General features: G+C 37.1%; 2 protein-coding genes across 2 annotated transcripts; both read left to right on the forward strand.

The window, feature by feature from the left end:
* Positions 1–316: 316 nt before the first annotated feature.
* On the forward strand, positions 317–2,130 carry LOC133724167 (purple acid phosphatase 22-like). Its single transcript, XM_062150876.1, has 3 exons — positions 317–883; positions 1,044–1,132; positions 1,672–2,130. Exons 1-3 carry the CDS (start codon positions 482–484, stop codon positions 1,895–1,897), a joined length of 717 nt encoding a protein of 238 aa, XP_062006860.1. The 5' UTR covers positions 317–481; the 3' UTR covers positions 1,898–2,130.
* Positions 2,131–14,987: 12,857 nt separating this feature from the next.
* LOC133724166 (purple acid phosphatase 22-like) lies at positions 14,988–18,610 on the forward strand (the record flags this gene model as incomplete). The annotated part of the gene is made up of 5 exons (XM_062150875.1): positions 14,988–15,289; positions 15,372–15,663; positions 17,275–17,843; positions 17,980–18,068; positions 18,394–18,610. Coding segments are annotated over exons 1-5 (1,317 nt in total), but the record flags the coding sequence as incomplete, so codon positions are not given.
* Positions 18,611–18,615: the final 5 nt, after the last annotated feature.

Here is an 18,615-nt window from a genome sequence, read left to right on the forward strand (position 1 = left end):
TGTGGATATGCAACCGAAAAGTGACCAAAAACTCGAACTTCACACGTTAATTTCAAAGCGGAGCTCCGCTCTGGATATATATATATATATATATATATATATATCAAACAATTGACACGAATGAAACAACATTGAGCTGGCTAGCTTCATTTCCCTTTCTCATATAAACAAAGTGTCATCCCCCTACATTAATCTGTATGTGGATATATATTGGTGGCAAACTTATGGGATATAAAATGCACTTTATTTGATGAACAAATTTGGAGAATAAGTGTTCAATCTTAACTCTGCATCATTATTGATCCCGTTTTCAGGTGACCTGGGACAAACTGATTGGACTAACTCCACTCTAGCCCACATCAAAAGCATAGACTACGATGTCCTCCTCTTACCGGGTGATCTATCCTATGCCAATGGACACCAACCCCTTTGGGACTCGTTTGGCCGGATTGTCGAACCCTTGGCGAGCCACCGCCCCTGGATGGTCACAGAGGGCAACCACGAAGTCGAAATCTCTCCCGTCGTTTCCCCAACCGGGTTCAAAGCCTTCAATGCCAGGTGGCAAATGCCGTACAGAGAGAGCGGATCCACCTCGAACTTGTACTACTCTTTTGAAGTCGCTGGCACCCACATCATCATGCTTGGGTCCTACGCTGAGTTTGACACCAAATCGAAGCAGTACGCGTGGCTTGTAGCCGATTTGGCAAAGATTGATAGGAAGAAAACGCCGTGGGTTGTTGTGGTATTGCATGCACCGTGGTATAATACCAACACTGCTCATCAGGGTGAAGGAGAGAGCATGAGAATAGCTATGGAGAAGTTGCTGTATAAGGCACGGGTTGATCTGGTTTATTCAGGGCACGTTCATGCCTATGAGCGATTTGTAAGTCTAATTAGAAATTTTGATTCCTCCATTGCAAACTAATTAATCTATGCTCATAATTAACTTCATGTTGTTATAATATTGCTTTAAGTTGTATCTGATTAATTTGTACATTAATTTTACAATTTAATTAATTTTTTGGTTTGGCTGTTTTATGCAGACTAGGGTGTACAATAATGAGGCTGACCCATGTGGTCCCGTCCATGTGACCATCGGCGACGGTGGGAACCGAGAAGGATTGGCATTAATGTAAGTAACTCTTCTCTTTGAAAATAGATTAGGCGGTTACACAAAAATGAACTAAGATTTTATGAGGAACTTCACCATGTTGAAAATTAATGTGCTTATATCTAACAAGTTAGTTTAAATTTTGGAGTTGCGTAATGTGAGTTTGAAGTTGTTTTTCTAAATAGAAAAGGGAAAATGACATAGTATTAATTAGATAATAGCACATAACAAGACAATAGACATTAGCAAAAAGACTAGTTGTACCAACAAGCAAGAAATAGCACTTCCTTCTTTGCATAAAAGTACAAGGCGCTGGCCAAGGTGTAGACTTCTATCCTTGTAGTTTTCGTCAAGCATTACTCAAAACTAATGTATTTTTTTTTTTTTAAGATGTCTTGATCAATTTGCAAGCAAAGTCTTAGTTATAGCTGATTTTATATAAATTTGTTGGTCATGGGTGCTTTAGCTCCAGATCGATTAGTGGACAATTAGAATCGGTCACCGACCTCTTCAAAGAAGTAGTGATGTTACGATTCATCTATTGGTCTGTATATATGCAGGTTCGAAGACCCCCCTTCTCCTCTGTCCTTGTACAGAGAACCGAGTTTTGGACATGGACGACTCAAGATAGTGAATGAAACACACGCCGTTTGGGGATGGCATCGCAACCAGGACTCAAACTTTGTTGTAAAAGACCAAGTCTGGCTACAAAGTTTGAGCTCCTCTAAAATATGCTCCAAATCTGCGGACCTGGAAATTTCACCGTCATCGAAGGATGAATTATAAGCACACATGAAGCCAAGTAATATTCTTAGTTCTACGTACATCGCGTTGTTTCTAGCAAAGATTGATGGAAGACTACAATGTTTCCGACTAAAAGAGCATATAAAAGCTTTTGTAAGTTAAGCGAGAATACATAACATTCACCCTCAAAGAGCCGGGGAAACATGGTGGAGGAAACTGAAAGGATATCTGAAAGTTCTCAGTGAACTTCTTATTTGTTGCGTATCATTACTGTACGTGCTGGATTGCTGGAATAAATTATAACAAATACTTAAATAAACCGATATTGTCACTTTTAACGTACGTAATCGGTTGGATGGAGTCATTATGCTAATACTGCTGTAATTGAAAATGTAGGATAGTGATCAGTGGGAACGATCAGAACTCTTAAATTTTACTTTAGGAACAATTTGGATCAGAGGATATAGAAAATAAATATCTGAAAGTATGTTCCATTCACTACTTTGCATTGTAAATAAAGAGCTTAAATATCAATATTTCAACATTCATGCTAGTACATGCTTTTGATCAGTACTGTAATCTATTGTTGAACACGAATCATCAAAGCTTCCTAGCAAGTGATGTACGGTGGAGGAGGGGGCAATGATCTGCAGCTGAACACGAATCATCAAAGCTTCCTAGCAAGTGATGTACGGTGGAGGAGGGGGCAATGATCTGCAGCTGAACACGAACCAACGACAATTCTTTAAAAACATCGTTTGAGGATGAAGCTGGTATTGTGCAACACTGTCTGAACTCAACATCCATCTATTCCATCTGAACCCAGCCTTTGGTGAACTCGGCGGCACTAGCTACTTGCCGCTAGGGTTTTCATACCTTTCTTACAAAGCAAGATTTTGCCTTACTTGTTCATGTGTGAACCAAAAAAACCCTAAGCGCGTCTGTCGCCCCACTGTGCCGCCGTGCGCTGCCATCATCTTCAACATGCTTCAATGCAAGATACTTGCATGGAATTGTCGAGGAATTGTTAATCATGAAACATAAAGAGCCGTAGTAAACATGGTGCAAGCAAAAAAATCCAAGCCTCATCTTTCTGGCGGAAACCCTAGCACAACTAGATCTGATCACATCTCTCAAAACTCACTTAGGTTTTGAAGGTAGTATCTGCTACGAGGAAACAGAAGGGTCACAAGGAGTTGCCTTACTCTAGAAAGCAGACACTCCAGTCAATCTCAGAACCTATTCTCCTCATCACATTGATATAGAAGTAGGCAAAAGAGGAACAAACAATCTTTGGAGATTTATAGGCCTATATGGCTTTGCATCTCTCTCTCAAAGACACCGAACTTGGAACTTGATCTCTTGCAACAGAGCCATGTGACTTGCCTTGGCTCATGGCAGGAGACTTTAATGAAATATGGAGCAACCTCGACAAATCTGGAGGGCCACCTAGGCTGCCAGACCGATGGAAGATTTTCGAAGAACAATGACCAGTTGTGGTTTGTATGATATGGGGTTCATTGGCAGCAAATATACATGGTCCAATAGACATACAAAAGAAAGGCTCGACAGGGCCTTTCATTCCATGCAATGGCGAGATTGCTTCCCTTTCTCTAGAGTCTTTACCCTCCCTCCATCTGAATCGGACCATTGTCCATTGCTAATAGAAGTTTGTTCAGAACGACCGCGGTGCTAGAAAGCTCCATCAAGATTTCATTTTGAGGAGTTTTGGCACTAATATCCAAAGTGTACTGACATTATTAGACGATGTTGGGCACAACCTCTAACAGGGAATGCAATAAAGCAATTGGAGACAAAGCTTACTACTACTGGAACTCATTTGCTTGAGTAGCACAAGAAAGATGTATCGCGAAACAAAGTAGAGATGAGAGTACTGCAGGAGAAAATGAAAGACATAATGTCTCATCCGTACACTCCTCAACAATATGATGAACAAAAGAAGCTTCGTGTTCGATATAGTGCATTACTTGCACAGGAAGAAACATATTGGCGACAGCGACCCAAAACGTTTTGGATGAAGGATGGGGATAAAAATATAGCTTTCTTCCATCTCAAGGCATCAAATAGGAGAAGCAAGAACAGAATTAAAGGCTTAAAGGATGAGGCAGGTATGTGGCAAACTGAACCTGAAGCAGTGCAAAGCATTCTATTGTAGTATTTCAAAGGTATCTATACCTCTTCCGGAACAAATTTAAATGCTATCTTTCAAGTTCTAGAAGCTGTTGATGTCAAAGTTAATGCGGATATGAATTGGGAGCTCACCAAACCCTATGTCGAGAAGGAAATAAAAGATGCTTTCTTCCAAATGCATCCATCCAAAAGTCTTGCACCGGATGACATGACCCCTTTTTTCTTTCAGAAATATTGGAACATTGTATCTACCGATATATGTTTGTGGGTGAAAACATTTTTAGAGACAGGAGAATTGGAGTATTCAGCAAACTTCACCCATTTATGTCTCATCCCAAAAATTCCTGACGCAACAGAAGCAAATCAGTTTTGACCTATTGCATTATGCAATGTACTATACAGAATCAGCTCTAAGGTAATAGCCAATAGGTTGAAACAGATATTGTCTTCAATCATCTCTCCTTTGTAAAGTGCCTATGTACCTGGCAGGTTGATATCAGATAATACACTAGTGGCCACTGAAGTTGCTCACTTCATGCTCAAGCTAGACATAAGCAAGGCTTATATGATAGACTTGAATGAGATTTCTTGAGAGCAATGCTAACTAAGCTAGGTTTTCAGGAGCAGTGGAACAATATCATCATGAAGTGTGTAGCATCAGTCTAGTACTCTATTTTGATTAATGGACAACCTTCTGAAGCAATTGTTCCAACCAGAGGCATTAGGCAAGGTGATCCTCTATCACCTTACCTATTTATTCTGTGTGCAAAAGGTTTATCTGCTCTCATCTCTAAGGCAGTGGAGCGATCTCATCTGAAAGGGCTCACTATGTGTCCTGGAGCTCCTACTTTGCACCACTTATTTTTTTTGCAGAAGACAGCTTGATTTTTGGAGCTGCAACTGAATCTGAATGTCTTGTCTTGAGACATATTCTTAACACCTATGAGTTGGCATCAGACAAAAGGTTAATTACCAAAAGAGCAGTGTTGTTTTCAGCAAGAATGTGCATCCTGATTTGCAAGATAAGTTAGCTGCCTTGCTGGAAGTTCAAAAAGTGGAAGAGCATGATAGATACTTGGGGTTACCATTATGAGTAGGCAAATCTAAGACAAAATTTTTTTTCATACATCAAAGAGAGACTGACAAAAAAGCTCTTGGGATGGAAATAAAAAATTCTTAGTTCTGCTGGTAAGGAAATTTCAATTAAAGCTGTAGCACAGACGATGTCATTTTATGCTATGAATTTCTATCTACTTCCAAGATATTGTGTGATGATATACATCAATTGTGTCCTCAATTCTTTTGGGGTGACACTGATCAGAAAAGGAAAATTTATTGTGAAGTTGGAGCAAGCTTTGCATGACAAAACAAGAAGGAGGCCTTGACTTCAAAAATCTTTATGCATACAATTTAGCTATGTTAGCTAAACAAGCTTGGAGGCTAATCTCAAATCCTCAGTCACTGATTGCCAAAGTGTACAATGCCAAATACTATCCAAACCATTCTTTTTGGGATGCAGAACTTGGAGATGCCCCATCTTTCTCATGGAGAAGCATATTAGAAAGTCGACCTGTCTTGGTTGCTGGTATTCAATGGAAAGATAGTTGGATTCCAGACTATCCTCGTTACATCATTCAGAAGCCACCTCATACCACCATCAGTAAGGTAGCAGATTTAATTAATGGGGAAACCCGAAGCTGGAATTAAGGTGTTGTACAAGCTACCTTCCTACCTGAAGTAGCTACAAAAATTCTCAGCATTCCATTAAGTAGAATTGCAGGAGCAAATCGCTATAGATGGAGGCCAGAGAAGAATGGAAAGTATACTGTCAAGTCTGCATATTGGATTGCTTGACAACAAGTTATGGGAGAGTTCCTAACTTCTACCTCATCTGGAAATCTATACGAGGTTCTCTGGAAGAAAATATGGAACACAAAGATCCCTGGGAAAGTGAAAATTTGTATATGGAGGGCTACAAACAACATATTGCCTACTTGAGAAAGTTTGAGTCACAAAGGATATACTGGTCCCTTCAATTGTTTGCTATGTAGAATGTAGTGAAGCTTTGGAAACTAATAATCATGTGTTGTGTCAGTACTGTCTTGTGGCGCAAGAAGCTATTGGAGCAGCAAATATTCCAGTTGCTAGTTGTTTGCCGGGCAGTTTCAAAGAGTGGCTTTTGCATCAGGGCCACCATCTAAACAGAAAAATTGGGAGAAGCTACTTATGCTACTATGGGCTTTATGGAAAAACAAAAACAGTAAGCTGTGGAACAATACTCTCAAAAGTGCACAAGAGATTGTTGTTGCCACTTTCACTTGGTACGTATGACCAATTCCTACAAGTGCAGAAGATACAGCCACAAGCCAAAGCAGCCAAACCGGGAAAAAATTGGACTCCACCATCAAGTCAACAACTCAAAATCAATGTTGATGGAGCTTTCTTGCCTTCTAAAGATATTAGAGGTATTGGTGGAGTGATCAGAAGAAGTGATGGTTCTTTTGTTGCTGCTTTTTCAAAGTGTGTACAGCATGTTTCATCTCCAAAGCAGGTGGAGCTGCTAGCAATCCGAGAGGGCATTGATTTTCTACGACAGAGTAGCCTCCATGAAATATGTCTTGAAAGTGATTGCTAGGTTGCAATACAAGAGATTGGAGAAGAAGATTTTGACCTCAATGAAAATGTCAATCCGCTAATGGATATACATCAGTGTGGTCAGTACGTTTGTGCAAAATCTGAAATTCTCATTTGCTCCTAGAACTGCCAATATAGTGGCACATAGGTTAGCAGCCATTGCTTATGAATCCAATACTACTCAAGTATGGATAGACCAAGCTCCAGAAAGCATTCTGGATGCTTTAGCTTCTGATTGTAATCGTTAACTTAATCAATAGAGTTCTTAATGTTTACTTAAAAAAAAAAAAAAAGATTTTGCCTTACTTTTTTTTTTTTGAGAAGAAGAAAGGATTTATTCCTTAAACAGAAACATTACAATCAAGAAAATGACACAAAGATTTTGCCTTACTTTTATCTAGTACTATATTAAATATGTACTTTGCAATCATTGTATGCTTAGGGTAGTCTCATTAATCATTTGAGTGTCGTTTGCACGATCTGCCTAACAATTTGTATAGTTAAACATGTAATTAAGACTTGTTAATTAATAACAATTGCGTTCTAAAGTATCTCTTTTATTTTAAGCTTTACTATTTTTCTATATGTAAACATGCATGACATCTTCTACAGAAGATATATACATATAAATTTATAAAATTACTCGTCATCTTCAAGTTTGCTTTCTATAGGACCAAAGAGAAGCAAGTTTCAAACCTTCAATCCTGTAACGAGAGTGGTAGGGGTAGCCAGATAATAGTAGTTTCCACAATTCCCCACCAACCCTGTTTTCGTCAAGGCAGTACACCTAATTAATGGGGAGCATCCAGACTGAAACTATCAATCCTGCCCGTTTGATATTTTTTTTAGGAATAAATCTGGCAAAGCGAGTGAAAATTATAAAACGAGAACAAATTTTTTTTTTTTTTTTTAAACAGAACCATAAAAAATGGAGTGACACATTAGCTGAAACTCACCTGAAAGCCTCCAGGCAAAAATAAATACAAAAAGCTAAAATGAGAAGAAATTAAAAAAAAAAATTGAAAAGAAATGACCAAAAAACTTGAAAGATGGCTGCTAATAACAGCGGTGGCTTAACTTTTCGATTTTTGTTTTTGCTTTAGGTCTTTCTTTTGTACCTTTGCACAGAACTAGTTAAAACTCTTGTCATGCATCATATCTGCTCAATAAATTTGTTTTTGTTCGGAAAAATTAAATTTGTTAAACCCTCTTAAATAGTTAATATTTGCCCAATTTTTTTTTGTTATATTCTGGTTACTGCTCATCTCTTAAATTTTTCTTCTTCTGAAGACTACAAAATGGTACAAGACAATGATAGTTAATTGGCAGATATTTGTCAACTATAAAACAGTATGATTCATATGCCAACCATACGAATTAAGAGTCATAAGCTGATGATTAGTTCAACTCTGAAATAGCAAATTAGCAATTAGCAACCTATATCTCTACTATAAAGGAACCCAGAGTTTAGTGTCAAAGACTTCACTAATTTTTAAAATATATAAAATACCCTTTAGAATAAAATTAAAATCTCATAGTAATATTATCTAATATTATCTATAAAGGTTATTATGGTAAACTAAAATAAAACACAAAAATAAAAATAAAAAAATTGAGGAAGTCAGTGAGAATAAAACTCCTACGTTATCATTTTTTCCACAATAACACGTGCATCGCATGGCTATACATCTAGTTGTGAATAAAGTCCCATGCACATCTAGTTGTGAATAAAGACCCATGCATAAACAAAACTTTGCTATATGTCAAATTAGGGTTTAGCTAGGGTTGAACGTACTACTCGTACACCAGAGAATGCAACTTTGAATCTCTACTTGCAGAGAGGTCATGCGCGCTACATATATAATCAACGTTCCATCTATCATTTTCTAACTAAAAATATGATCAACTAGAAAAGGATAGTCTTATTTTAAACATCTGAATGAAAGACCAATTAGGATGGGAATTATATAGAGAAGACCAAGATAATAATCGTAATATTGTAATATCTTGATTAAGCACATGCATGAACATATGTAAGGGTGCTAATTCATTCTTGACCTGCTTTCACCTAATTTATCTATTTTTACATCCCAGTTGTGAATTTAAGTAGCAGACCTCGATCGATTTCCAACCAAACTGGAATGCATATATATAAAAAAGAGAAGGAAAACATTTTTCCTTTTGACTATACTATTGAGAACATTGAAATATTCAACTGGTTTAATCATTTACAAATGAAAATAATTAAGACTTGTTAAACACTTTATTTAGAGCCAATCAGTTGAAAACGATTATTTATGATAGAAAAAATGTACGTACAGATTTATAGTCCACGAGAAGAATCGTAGCAAATTACGTGGGTTTGGTGTAGCATTATTTTTGCCATCATTTTGCTCATGTTCTTCAGAAATGAGTAGATTCCTAGGATATGCTGATGATATATACTTGTGAAGCTAGCTGTGTGCGTGCTCAAGATGTGTTGAGAATATATACATCCCACATGGGAAAAATGGGACATTGTCTATGGGTTTATAAGGGTTTGGGCTACTCCATCCATTGCCAATTGGTTTTGGATGTGAACCCCAGATTACTTTATCATGGTATCAAACCGGGTTACCCACGTGTGCATGCCTAACGGCCACACGGGCTCCACGTCACCCAAAAAGTTGTCCACGTGTATAGCTTGAAAATTCGCCACAAGTGCGGGGCGTGTTGAGAATATATACATCTCACATGAGAAAAATAAGACATTGCCTATGGGTTTATAAGGGTTTGGGCAACTTCATCCATTGCCAATTGGTTTTGGATGTGAACCATAGATTACTTTATCAAGATGAAGTCTTAATTTGTTAATTGAGTTCCATGTCACTCACACATACAGTAGTTATGTTTCTTTCACACGCTCAACATCTTCCTCAAGTAATTATCCAAAAGAACAACAAACTTATAAGCCTTTATCGATCACCCCAAGGAGCAACTGGGACCAAACCTGTCTAAGTAGAAGTTTCAAGGACTTCATTCTTACACGTTGGCTTGGCTTGAATGCTGCAATTTAGCCTTTTCAGATCATAATTATTTTCTTCATAAATATCTTACATGATATGTTGATAAAAATCAGTACATATGTAACTATGAATGTATGATTGAATAGTCTAAATTCGTAATTTTAAAACCTAATGTGTCAAATTATTGTGCAAAACAATACTTTTATTAATCATGTCGTATCTGAATTTATTTCTCTTTTTAAATTAGTTCAAATTTTAAAAACTTTCTACGCAAAACCCTATAGTGTCCTGCATGAGAAGCTTCTTACCTGTCCAATATACAAACCAACTCTCATTCAAAGCAACTTTGATATTCTATTGAATTAAGATCTATCATAATATCCTAATATTTTCAGTTTAATAATTCAATACAAAGCTTATATTTTACTTAGGTATCTATTTATCTAATATTTAAATTAACAAGTTCCTCCTAGAAACCTAAATTTTAAATGGGATTTCTTTTCTTAGAAATATGTGTATGTAGGTCATGTTGGAAACTTCTCGCTGGCTAGCTGGTCACCCATCAATCTCATGATCAATTAACCTCATTTTCTTTCGGTCTTACAGAGCTTGAAGTTTACAGGCCTAAGCCTAACATCTCTAGCTTGTTTGGTTTTATTAGACAAAAAGTGTATTTGTGAGCCTGAATTATGTTTTTAAAGCTTTTAATTTGTTTGGAAAATAGAGTTTCTATTGGGACCTCCAAATCTGCTCACTTGACCTCACTCTATTATGAATTATTAAATGACATATATAACCTACTATAAAATGACTATTAAGGACAATAATTATACCAAAAAAAGACTTTCCAATTCAATAATATTAGATTGTATTTCTTAGTATTTTTCTTATCTATTTTCATTTTCCAATTTCACTCATATATATTTAATAAGAATTAAAAATATGATTAAGATCATGTGACATAAAAATGTATGATATATATGTTGAACGCATATTGGTGAGGGAAAACAAAATAAATGCTCTTATGATTTATGACCTAAATCTAAGTCAATCCATTATATTTGCAAAAAACAAAAAAAAAACTAAAACTAAAACTAAAAATATTTAAATAATTAATCATGTGGTACCAAAAATACAGAAAAAATAAATATAAAAAACAAATGATTTTTTTTTAGAATAAAAACAAATGATTTTTTCATTTTTTTTGTTGCACAGCTAAAATAGAAAAAAAAAAAAAAGAATAGTTCATGGCATTTTCTTATTGATTAGACATTAATTTTTGAAACTCAAGTTTGATTAAGAAATGTATATTTAGTTAAGATTTATAGAGTGATTAAATCATTGAAATGACTAAATTTTTTATTTTAAAGATAATAATTTGTTTGCAAATTATATGAGTGAGGTTATTTGAGGAAGTTTAGTGAGGTTTAGTGAGTAAACTTAGTATTTGAATTTTTTTTTTTTTTTTTTTGACTTTGTCAAGGGGAACCCAAATGCTTCCTAGGCCCAAGATAAACCCCTTCGGCGCATGTGAAATGCTCCAACTGTGCATTGCAGCACAGTGCCTCGCCACTTTGACAGCTTCGGGGTTCGAACCTAGGTTGGGGAGCACACCTAACTAGGCAAGAACCACTAGGCCACTTGCAGTGGTTAGTATTTGAAAATTTGATAAGAGATGTAAAAAACATAGAGGTCAAGTGAGTAAATTTGGAGGTTCCAATAGAAAAACTCTTTGGAAAATTATAAAATGGTCCTGCTCATGATACACGTTGTAGTTCAGATTGATGTCATTGATCCACGTGATGTATACTTATTCCTGATTGGTTCTATTAAATTAATTTTTTGTATCATACCTTGTAAAGACCTCACCAAGGTCAAGTAATATGATTGACCTGGCCCAAACCACCATATGGCAATGCCACGTGGTATTTCGGAACCATAGAATAATTTCCCTACTCCGTGGAGAGGGAGGGAGGGTGGGGTGGGGGGCGGGTAATGACCTCTCCTTAAACTTGAAATCTGAAAATGTTTAACATTTTAGCATGTAGTTTAATAATTTAAACCACTCATTCTCTAGTTACATATACACAAATGAATCATATAAAAAATTAGTCAAATTAGAAAACATTTAAACATTTGATTAGCACCCTGATTGTTCTAATTAATTTTATCTAATTATCGTGCTTCATTTGATTGCACATTTTCAATGACAAAATGATTATGAATTTTATTGATTTTTTATGAGAAAAATTCACCAACGGTGTCTGGACATTTAGGGGACTTTCAGAATGATACCTGAACTTACAAAGTTATCAATGTGATACCTGGACTCATTTTTTCGTATCAACATCGTACCTATGACCAATTTCCGTAACGGCTCCGTGACGGAAATTGGCCGTAGGTATCACATTGATACGAAAAAATGAGTCCAGGTATCACATTGATAACTTTGTAAGTTCAGGTATCATTCTGAAAGTCCCTAAGTGTCCAGACACCGTTGGTGAATTTTTCCCAATTTTGCACGTGCAATGCACGTGAGTCACTTAATGAAGACAAAATGACCGATTTACCCTCAAATTCTTTCTTTCTTTTCTTTTCTTTTCTTTTTTTCTTTATTCTTCTTTCTTTCTTTCTTTCTTTCTTCTTCTTCTTTTCTGGTTTCTTCTTCCCCTGATTTGAATCTTGAAATCATCAAGATTCAAATCATCTTGCTCGTCCGATTCCCACCGCCGATCACCGATCAAACACCGCCGCTGCGTCTCAATCCACCTTCATGCACCACAGATGTTTCTGGTTCCCCCAACTTCAAATCCTATAACAAATTGAAATTGTGGATTGAGGCTTCACCACTCACTCTGAGTTCATCCCCGCCGCCGCCACCAATGACTTGACCACCACCACTCTCGTTCTCTCCTCCGACCCCCTTTTATACACCATTGATCAGAAACTCAGAGCCCGCCAGCCCTCCACTCTCAAATCACAGCTCCAATCACACCCCTCCATCCTCTCATTCTTCCCGACATGCAACACCACCTCCACACCATCCTCACCTGCAACTTCATCGGTTTAGCCGACAACTTCGGCCTCTAGCCCAACTTCGATCAGAGGCAATTTTAGGCAGACAAAGATTAACAACTTCGGCCTCCACACCATCCTCACCTGCAGAAAATTTGAGCTGTTCTTATTCACCAGCTTCGCCACTCCGCTGCTACCCACCATTGTGCCTCGCCGATTAGTAAACAAAGGACTCGGAGCCTCCACCATCGAGAAATTGAGGCTCACGTTCTGCGTGTCCTGCGCGGAGGATATCGGCATCGTCGGAGAAAATGTTGTATGAACATAAATTTAGTTTGGGTTCCACGGTGGCAGCAAGTCGAGCTCGTTGATTGTGGCCTTGGCTTTCTTGATTAGCCAATCGACGACCTTGCTAAGCTGGTCGTATCCAAGCCGGTCCTGCATGTCGTAGAATTGAATGGCGGTGTGGGCGACGAGCCTGATGCTGCGATCCCTGGGGCCTTTGGTGGTGCAAACCTTGCTGTGGCTGTCCTTCCGGCCGGTGGCCCTTAGAATGTGGCCTTGAGCCTCCACGATTTCGCTAGCAGTGGAGGAAGAAGCAGCCCTTATCCCCAAACCCAATCGAGAAGCAGCGGAGGATGACGTTGTTGTGCGGTGGTGGAGGTTGGTGTGGTCAAGTCATTGGCGACGGCAGCGGGGATGAACTCGGAGTGAGCGGTGAAGCCTCAATGCACAATTTCAATTTGCTATAGGATTTGAAGTTGGGGGAACCAGAAACATCTGTGGTGCATGAAGGTGGATTGAGACGCAGCGGCGGTGGGAATCGGACGAGCAAGATGATTTGAATCTTGATGATTCAAATCAGGGGAAGAAGAAACCAGAAAAGAAGAAGAAGAAGAAAGAAAGAAAGAAAGAAAGAAAGAAGAATAAAGAAAAAAAGAAAAGAAAAGAAAGAAAGAATTTGAGGGTAAATCGGTCATTTTGTCTTCTTTAAGTGACTCACGTGCATTGCACGTGCAAAATTGGGAAAAATTCACCAACGGTGTCTGGACACGTAGGGACTTTCAGAATGATACCTGAACTTACAAAGTTATCAATGTGATACCTGAACTCATTTTTTCGTATCAATGTGATACCTACGGCCAATTTCCGTCACAGAGCCGTTACGGAAATTGGTCATAGGTACGACATTGATAAGAAAAAATAAGTCCAGGTATCACATTGATAACTTTGTAAGTTCAGGTATCATTCTGAAAGTCCCTTAAGTGTCCAGACACCGTTGGTGAATTTTTCCCATTTTTTATAGACACAATGCTTGAATAGAAATCTAAAGTATAAACTGTTTAAATTGTTGAATTAAGTTGTATACTAGTAAAAATTCTCAAATTTAAACGTAAGGAGGTTCTCTCTAGAACGAGTCTATATATATAAGACCCTTCTACTAAGGGATTTTTTTTTTTTTTTTAAGCGATCTTTTGTGGGACCCGCTTTTCAATCACATATCGGCATTTCGATCACTTCTACAATTTTCAACCAAATTGATGAAGGTTAAGATATCAAATTAGATTAAATCAATGGACGAACCAAATCTGTCCGACCTAAACTGTTCATGCTTATATATATATATATATATATATATATATATATATATATATATTATCAGATCCTATCCAGAGCGATGCTTCGCACTGAAATTTCAGAGCGAGGTTAGGGTTTAGGGTCACTTTTCGGTCGCATTTCCACATCTCGACCGTTCAGTTTTTAGCTACTAATGTATAGATCATCTCTGCAAAATTTCAACCAAATTGATGGTCGTTAAGGCATTGATAACTGCCTTAAAGCTAGTACGGTTTAGGTTGGACAGATTCAGTTCGTCCACTGGTTTAAGTGAGTTAGATACCTTAAAGAACATCAATTTGGCTGAAATTTTGCATAGATGATCTATACATTAGTACCTAAAAATTGAACGGTTGAGATGTGGATATGAGACCAAAAAGTGACTCTAAACCCTAACCTAACTTTGAAATTTCAAAGCGTGGCCTCACTCTGGATAAAATCTGTATATATATATATATATGTGTGTGTGTGTGTGTGTGTGTGTGTGTTTTCTGAATGCTTTTTTTAGATCCGACCTTTAGGTTTAGAAAAGGAAACAAAAAACAGTTAATCTTGCGGAAAATAGAAAAGGAAACAAAAACAAAATTATGATAAAAGCCAAGCCTAAGCAGTAGAAAGAAACATATCATCTAGATGGATTGAAATTCTGGACGGTCACAGTGGCTTTGCTGTCATCATCTCCAAGATATAATTTCAAACAGACTTAGTTCACGCCATTGCTATCTATACTTCCTATTTTTTATATTTTGCAAACCTTCAACCCTCATACCACAAACTTCAAACTGTCATATAAATAACCTCTACCTGCGGACTGCAGAGATTAATTTGTATCCAATAGCTCTTGTCAGAAACCAAAACAAAAATGAGGAAATTGTGTCTATGTGTGTTCTCTCTACTCCTAACCATCTCTCTCTTCCCTCTACTCCTAAAAGCAAAAGATGATTTTGTTAGGCAACCTCCACGGAGAGTAATATTCACCCACCATGACCGTTCCGACTCAGACCCTCAACAGGTACGTATCTGAAGCCTCATATTACGTTCTTCTTTCATATTTCTGTTCTTGATAATTAACTTATATATGCTATAATTACTAGGTGCATATTTCACTGGTGGGAAAAGATCACATGAAAGTTTCATGGGTTACAGACAGCAAACATTGCAGTTCTCTTGTAGAGTACGGAAAAGAATCTGGAAAATACACTGCAAAAGCTAATGGAGAACACACATCCTACAAATATTTCTTCTATACCTCTGGGAAGATCCACCATGTTACCATTGGCCCTTTGGAGCCATCAACTACATACTTCTACAGATGTGGAGGTTCTGGCCCGGAGTTCTCCTTCAAGACACCCCCTTCAACACTTCCCCTTGATTTTGTAGTCGTTGGTAAGTTTCATTTTCAAGATATCACGCATGTTACATTTTTAGACTCCCATTTGATAAATTTCTAGAGTCAAACAATGCAAAAATCACCTGATTATCGGTTCAAATTGATAACACTAGCCTTCTTCATAATAGTTTTTTTTTTTTTTTAAGAAAATGAAAAAAAATAAATGAAATAAAACAGTTATTGCAAAGAGAATATAGTGTGAGAGAAAAATGGGGGTTGTGGGATTATTTCTTTTTAATTTTCTAAAAAAAATATTTTATAATTGTCATATTTATCCCTGTGATTTAATTTATTCTCAAAGTTTTTAAATATTTTAAGGTTAAATCTGTTAAAATTTTTTATTCTGGCTAACAAAACTTTTTCTCTTAATAATAGTATAGATAACAGAATGATCGAAACTGTATATCTAGCTAACGAGAAAACTTTTGATTTGCTTGGAAGGAATGAGTCGTCATTAATTTGGCGTGGAAATCTTATCTTGCAGCCAGTGTATTCGCATGAAATGAACACTATAACTTGTTTCTTAAATTAGAATGATACGCATGCTTTCTAACTTAGCTTCATACTTTCCAAGAGGATGAGTTGGTTGGCAATTAATAGGTTGCTTTAAGGGTAAGCAGAATGACAACATGTACGTTGGACAAGAGTGTAAACCACTTGTTAGAAAAGTTGCAGAGCTACGTCATCTGCGAGTCGTATTGTGCTAGATGAGAGACCTTGGTTGTTTACTTTTAGTTACAAGATGAGATCTTGGGTCGATATATAACCTGGCAATTAATCCCAATAAAATATATACCACATAACTATTCGCTTTGCCTCTGTTTGCAACTCTTTCGGAATAATTACTGCACTCATGTAATTATGTTATTGTAAATATTCATTGCAGAGTCTTTTTTCAGATATTCTTAGGATTTTAAGAGTCAAGACTAGGTTAACGATATAAAATATGTATGCATGACTGGCATCTTGGTAGGTCAACTTGAACTGGTCCTAGGTATTTTCCCAATATCCAATTGAATATGCTGATATTGAACAAAAAAAAAATTGAATATGTTGATTGCTGAGTAAACTAATATTGCTCATTTAAAACAAATTATACAATTGAATATGCAATTCTTTTATCAACTCTCTCGTAAGTCAATTATACAGAGTAGAGAGAGTTGAGACAGACAACAAAAGACTCGGGTTCATTTTCCACCCTCATTAACATGTCTGCATTTGTATATTGCTTTGAGGGAATCTTCTCCTCAGGGAATTTTGTCTTCGGAATATCCCATGCTCAACCAATAAACTTGATGTGGTGATTGTCACATATGTTGTTGGCTTTCTCTAAAATGAACTACTCAATTTAAACGGGTATGCGAATGCATGTAACATTCTATACCGTATCTTAATAGGAACATTTTTTTTTTTTTTTTTTTCTCTATTCTTCTTTTTTAATAGGAACATATATCATAGTATTGAGATTACAACAGTTTTTTATTTTATTATTATTATTATTATTATTATTATTATTATTATTATTATTATTAATGAAATCTATTTCTTCTCCAGAAAAAAGAAAGAAAGAAAAATGCATGTAACATTAATATTGGTCTGGCTTATAGGTGACCTAGGACAGACTGAATGGACTAACTCCACCCTCGACCACATCCAAAGTATAGATTATGACGTCCTCATTCTACCCGGCGATCTATCTTATGCCGATACCCACCAACCCCTTTGGGACTCATTCGGCCGCATTGTCGAACCCTATGCCAGCCGCCGGCCATGGATGGTCACAGAAGGCAACCACGAAGTCGAAAGCTTCCCCATCATCTACCCAGCCGGGTTCAAAGCCTACAATGCAAGGTGGCCGATGCCCTACCAAGAGAGCGGATCCACCTCAAACTTGTACTACTCTTTCGAAGTTGCTGGCACCCACGTCATCATGCTTGGGTCCTACGTGGAGTTTGATGCTGATTCAGACCAGTACAAGTGGCTTCAAGCTGATTTGGCAAAAATTGACCGGAAAAAGACGCCTTGGGTTGTTGCCCTTTTGCATGCACCGTGGTATAATACTAACACTGCTCATCAAGGTGAAGGAGAGAGCATGAGATTAGCTATGGAAGAGCTGTTGTATAATGCACAAGTTGATTTGGTTTTTCAAGGTCATGTTCATGCGTATGAACGATTTGTAAGTCTTATTTTTTTATTCCTTGTTGCATGTAGAGAATCATTAACATCGGTGATTAAAGAATTGCTTTATTATCAATTGCTTGCTTTTGTGTTTCGCAATATGATTAGCTTCGATCTGTTGGTTGTTAATGCAGACCAGGGTTTATAACAATAAGGCTGACCCATGTGGTCCGATTTACATAACCATTGGCGATGGTGGGAACCGAGAAGGACTAGCATTATCGTAAGTACTCTTCAATCTTTCTGTTTTGATCGATATTATTGTACGTAATGTCGACAACCATATCGGTATATAACTGACGACGTAAAAGGATTTGAGTTTAAGCTGTAATATTTAGGGTTCATGTGAAAAAAGTATAAATACAACGGAGAGTTGTACCAACAAAAGATAAGGTATATAGCTATGCTTCAACTTAAAAGCTAAAACTATATTGTAGATGGTCATAGATGCATTTAGCTACTGTTTAGTACATGGGTTTGGTACTGATTCCTCATAGAAGTAATAATGGTGCTAATTAATTAAGGTTCTTCGTTTTGTGTATATTTAGGTTCGAAGACCCTGCTTCCCCTCTCTCCTTGTACAGAGAACCGAGTTTCGGACATGGACGGCTCAAAATGAAGAATGAAACACATGCATTTTGGGGATGGCATCGCAACAACGATTCAAACTTCGTTGTTAAAGACCAGGTCTGGTTACAAAGTTTGAGCTCCTCTAAAACTTGCTCCAAATCTGTCGACCAGAAGATTACTTCACCGTCCACTAAAGATGA

Source organism: Rosa rugosa, unplaced genomic scaffold (genome assembly GCF_958449725.1).
Source record: "Rosa rugosa unplaced genomic scaffold, drRosRugo1.1 SCAFFOLD_186, whole genome shotgun sequence".
Classification (NCBI taxonomy): Eukaryota; Viridiplantae; Streptophyta; class Magnoliopsida; order Rosales; family Rosaceae; genus Rosa; species Rosa rugosa.